Source organism: Ophidiomyces ophidiicola (assembly GCF_022830035.1).
Source record: "Ophidiomyces ophidiicola strain CBS 122913 chromosome Unknown scaffold_90, whole genome shotgun sequence".
Classification (NCBI taxonomy): domain Eukaryota; kingdom Fungi; phylum Ascomycota; class Eurotiomycetes; order Onygenales; family Onygenaceae; genus Ophidiomyces; species Ophidiomyces ophidiicola.
In genome coordinates, this window is record NW_026054730.1 from 4,009 (window position 1) to 9,368 (window position 5,360).

Below are 5,360 nucleotides of genomic sequence, written 5' to 3' on the forward strand. Positions count from 1 at the left end.
AAAAATGAAGAGAATAACTAAGTGAAACAAAAGCTTTTCAATGAATATATTTTCATTAAATTTGATCTAAAATTGATGATGTTTCATATCAAGTGCCATGAGAATGTACTAATAAGAATTTAAACAAAACTAAAAAAAGAATTTGTAAAGATAAACTATTGTATTTTATTAATTTTAATGACAAAGTAAATAATTTTGATTCAAACATAAATAATGATTTTGAATATAATCTAAGTGAAGATCCATTTTAGTTTACAGTAGAATTGAAGAGTTATAAAATTTTCAATTTAATATAATAATTTTAAAAAGAAGAGAGACAGAGCTCATACTCTGTACAGAAGCATGTTAACTTAGTTAATTAATTGATATGAAGTATAATGAGATGTAATGTGTTATATGATGATAATCTATTGTAATTTTTTACAGCTCTGTATTTTATGGTGGGACCCAAACTCTTGGCGGTGACCTCCATATACATAGCTGTTTTGTTCATTAGGAACAGAGCAGATGCAATATAGGTATAGACTGTCAGTCACATGGTTATCATGTGATCCATATGCAAACATGCCAAACAGCCCTCATTTAACCAACTAGTCACTACAGAGTACTCCGTACCTGTCAGAGTTCCTTCTTAGAGTTGTCATCATGGGAGACAGCACAAGTTTTTGGCACATGCCAGAATGTTCCTACTCTGGATACATTCTCCCAGTGGGGTTCTTCACAGCTGGCGCTATATTCGCCCTTCGCTTAAGAGGTTTATACTTCAACAACTCAATAAAACAACCAAAGCCAAACACATCAAACAATGATATATCTGGCCATTCCAGAAGAAACCCTCCACCTCCCATTGTGGATGGCATTGAGGGTTGCATAGGCAATACTCCTCTAATACGTATCAAGTCTTTGTCCGAAGCAACGGGATGTGAAATACTTGGAAAAGCCGAGGTACCTATAATCCACGGAGCCGTTCCTTTATAGGGTTATTGATCTACCTATTTACAAACTTCATAGTTTTTGAATGGTGCCGGGGGCAGCCCGAAAGATCGTGTCGCCCTAAATATTATACAAATGGTAAGGACGGGTTAATATGATCCCGTACTCGCGAAAACCAACTAAACAGCAGGTGGACAAAATAGGCAGAAAGGCAAGGCCGTTTGACACCACATTCTGGGGATGTAATTTATGAAGGTACCGTGGGATCGACCGGTATATCCTTGGCAACATTGGCGAGGGCGAGCGGATATTCTGCACATATGTAGGTTTTCAGCTCTTGATTGCCATAACGAGGGCTTTACTTATTCGGTTATCATGAAGTTGTATGCCTTCCGATCAATCTACCGAAAAATCAAATTTGCTCTTGAAACTAGGCGCCGTGGTAGAACGAGTACCGCCTGCCCCCATTGTAGAACAAGGCCATTTTGTGAACAGAGCCCGAGATCTTGCAAAGTATCACGGTGCGACGGCGGAAACTCTTCCCGTAAACACGAAAGGACGCGGGACAGAAGTGAACCCTGAAAGCGAATTACTAGCATCGATAGAGGTAGGTAAGTGTAGCCGTGGATTCTTTGCTGATCAGTTTGAAAACCCTGCGAACTGGCAAGCCCACTTTCACAGTACCGGTCCCGAGATCTTTGAACAGTGCAAAGGAACACTAGATGCATTTGTGTCAGGTGCAGGAACAGGAGGCACCATTTCAGGGGTTGCTCTTTATCTAAAGCCTCGCCTCCCAACAGTAAAAATTGTACTTGCAGATCCGCAAGGTAGTGGATTGTTCAATAGAATCCGCTTCGGCGTCATGTTCGATGTAAAGGAGCGAGAGGGAGCTAGGCGACGGCGGCAAATAGACACGGTCGTGGAAGGAATAGGCATTAACCGAATTACCGGAAATTTTGAAGCAGGCAGAGAGTTGATCGATGATGCTATCAGAGTAAACGATGCTCAAGCCAAAGCCATGGCCAGGTGGCTGGTAGAAAAAGATGGAATATTTGTGGGAAGCAGCAGTGCTGTAAATTGTAAGTCTTAGCGTCCGGTCGCTTTTTGATGAATATACAGAGTATGCGAGGTACTTACAGGATAGAATAGGTTTTGCTGCGCTCAAAATGGCTCTTAAATTAGGCCCTGGGCATCGGATTGTGACCTTATTGTGCGACTCTGGAACCCGGCACCTTTCTAGGTTCTGGGCAGATGCGGGTGAGGTCGGAGATGCTGTAGAAATGAAGCTTCAAGACCTACTGCAGGCAAATCGTGATGGAGCAAACTTCAATTGCATACTAGATCGATTTTGAGCGAAAGCCATAGCCAATTCCATTCTTTAATATGTGCACACCCAGGATATTGCTGAAAACTCAATACTACCCTACATGCATTTGAACACGTCACTTAATGGGTCAGGGCTTTCGGATCTCACTCTCAGGCGGCTCTTCTTTTGATTTTGAATAAAACCGGAATGAGAGGGCTGGAAGATGTTTCTTGAGCGACCTAAACTTGTGGGTGACGCTACTGGTAAAGGGGGAGAGGAACGATAGAAGGGAATGTTTCTGGAACCTAGCCCCTTCAGCCAGGAGCGTTTTAACCATTTGTCCCCGATTTTTGTTTTCAAGGCTGGAAAACACTGTCGGGTGGCTGGGGATCTAGGGTCTTTCGAGCTGAATATTCGGTCTCTTCCGTCATTCATACGATGCTTGTAATACCAATACTTAAGCTGTGTCGGGCTCCGTTGCTTCATTGCGGAAGATATCCCATGCCAAGGCATTTTCCTGTTCATTCTTAAATCGACCAAATAATTCATTTCTGTTGGAGTAAGTTGCCGTTCACACTCATATTGTGTCAATCGATCGGTTATGAACTGAGGTATTGATTTCATAAGCCCTAGTTCAAAAGGCCTTTCCATTGTTTCCTGGGGGTGATTTGAAGCATGAGGCAGTGAAGGCTGCTGAAAAAAAAAATTCATATCATAGCTGTCAGACAGAATCACCTGTTGGCTCAAAGGTCTCTCTATTGGGGAAGCTTGAGGGTCACTGTTGTTCTTCTTTGGAACTTTTGCACGAAGAGCTGAAGTGAGGGGTAAAATGCGCACTTCTGAATGAATCACTTGTAAAGGATCATCTGAGTCGGAGCCAGAATGCGATCTGGAATGAGGCTTGAGTGAAGCATGGACTGTAGATGTTTGTTGAATGTAACTTTTTTCACGTGCATTATTCACATTTGATTCTCCACCAATTTCTTCGTGACTTTCAAGACTCTCGAGATGGCCATTGTCAATGACAAGCTGTCGGTTTATAAGATCAATTTCGTCGCCGACACCGTCAAAGTCTTTCCCGTATTTTTGATATATCGATTCTAAACACGACGCAAGTCGCTGATCATTCGCCCTTCTTGCGGCAATAATATCAATTTGTTGATGTTGTTTGTATATACGGGAGGTATTCATACTGGCGAATCTTCCATGAAACTCACTTTAGACTGACGAGTGGGTGAGAGACAGAGTAAGCCTCCATGCAGATTTAATAATGGAGGAAAACGCTTGCCTCGGTTGCTCAGACTCTTTCATAGGGTTGGAAGGATCTCATGCCGTAACCACGAGGTATCTAGTTGTTGAGCAGGAGTCAGGTGACTTGTCAGGTGACCAGGTCTCTGAAGGAAGAACTGGAGAACCGTAGGTTCACCACCTCCTCTTCCTGGCCATGGTACTGATTTCATTATCTTTGACTATTGGACTGGTGAAGATTTGCTAGAGGTTTTTCATATGTTTTTCTCATAGTCTCAGTTATAGTATGTTCATCTATAAGTAGAGCTGTTTTGTTTATGAAAGACAGATCAGATGTAATATTATAGACTCTTAGTTACATAATTATTATATACTTCTACTTTATTTTATTTATTATCTTAGAATATATTAAAGTTACTTTATTTTATTTTTATTATCTATACTACTTCAGATCACTATTGAACATCTTATAATCATACAATAAATTTTCTATTAAAGCTTAAACTTTAATTATAAAGTTTATAAAAATCTAATATTATTATTGTTATTATTATTATTATTATTATTTATTATAGTCTAGACACAGCACTTAATATGAAACATTATCAATTCTAAGTCAAATTTAATAAAAATATATTCATTAAAAAGCTCTTGTTTCACTTAATTATTCTCTTCATTTTTGCCTGACAATTCACTGTGATGAGTGGAAAATCTCACATCAAAGACTGAGTTGTCAGTTTTAACTACTTAAACACTTTGTCTGATCATCACAACACAATCATCTTCACTACAGCTATGAAACACAGAAAATTGATTGCATTTGTGTCAAAGAATCTATACTTAAGAGAAAAATACTTACATTCTCAAACTGATTAAGAATTCACTCAGTTTTGATAGCTCTTTATTAGTCTTCCACAGTGAAAAGTTTTTGTGTTTCTGGCTTACTAAGTCTTAATCAGCAACATCAAAACTGAATTGAAGTCCAAACTTACATAATTATTTCATCAAACTCTATTATACCCCATCAAAGTGATACAACTGCAGAACACAGTCAAAATTCCAGCAGAACATAGAAATTTAATCACAACTCAGTTAAAATAAAATCTTTTTAAATTCAGTTGAATATTTCTGATTCTCTGATCAATTCTCTATTATTCTGATATTCTATCAATTTTCTCCAGCCCTGATATCCATCTCCAAAAAGTCAAAACCAATTGTCACTTAAGATCACCAACAGCAAATTCAATTGCAACTCAGTCAGAACAAGATCTTTTTAAATTCAGTTTGATGTCTTTGATTCTCTGATCAATTCTCAACCTCCCTGATATTCCATCAATTTTCTTCAGCCCTGATTTTCACTTCCAAAAAGTCAAAACCATTTGCCAGTTGGGATCAGCAAAGATAAATTCAATCACAACTTAAACAAAACAACTCTTCTCTCTTTCTTATTTGTCTCAAAGACATAGACTCTCCCAGTCACTGATTTATGCATCCATCAGCTAGTGATGGTTAAAATTGCTTTTTTATAGTTAGAATAATCATACGAGATTTGTTGATTTTCTAGCAAAGAAGAAGACTTTTTACTTACATATCATAACAGTTTCTTCCAGTTCTTCTGCAGTTGAAATTTGACTTTGTCTTAAGATATGTTAGTGTCTTGCAAAGAAGAATTAGAATTGTAATCTGAGATTGAAAAAGAATGAAGTTATCTTGAATCTTAGATATTGATTCTGAGATTCTGATAAATTATTATTATTATTATTATTCATTATAGTCTTGTGCAGTCTGAGACTATGAAGACTACCTGCAAGCTGTCTTGCAGAATTTAACTAAGTTACAAAAACAATGATCAGAGACATGATCATAGACAAAT

The 5,360-nt window shown here is 38.2% G+C and overlaps 2 protein-coding genes across 2 annotated transcripts; one reads left to right on the forward strand and one right to left on the reverse strand.

Moving 5' to 3' along the window:
- Nucleotides 1-645: 645 nt before the first annotated feature.
- cys12 (Cysteine synthase 2) lies at nt 646-2,285 on the forward strand (the record flags this gene model as incomplete). Its single annotated transcript, XM_049255938.1, has 5 exons — nt 646-945; nt 1,012-1,071; nt 1,137-1,255; nt 1,315-2,012; nt 2,083-2,285. The coding sequence occupies 5 exons, from the start codon at nt 646-648 to the stop codon at nt 2,283-2,285; spliced, it is 1,380 nt and encodes a 459-aa protein (XP_049105086.1).
- Nucleotides 2,286-2,356: 71 nt separating this feature from the next.
- On the reverse strand, nt 2,357-3,430 carry LOZ57_006925 (uncharacterized protein; the record flags this gene model as incomplete). Its single annotated transcript, XM_049255939.1, has 1 exon — nt 2,357-3,430. One exon carries the CDS (start codon nt 3,428-3,430, stop codon nt 2,357-2,359), a length of 1,074 nt encoding a protein of 357 aa, XP_049105087.1.
- Between the last annotated feature and the right edge of the window lie 1,930 nt (nt 3,431-5,360).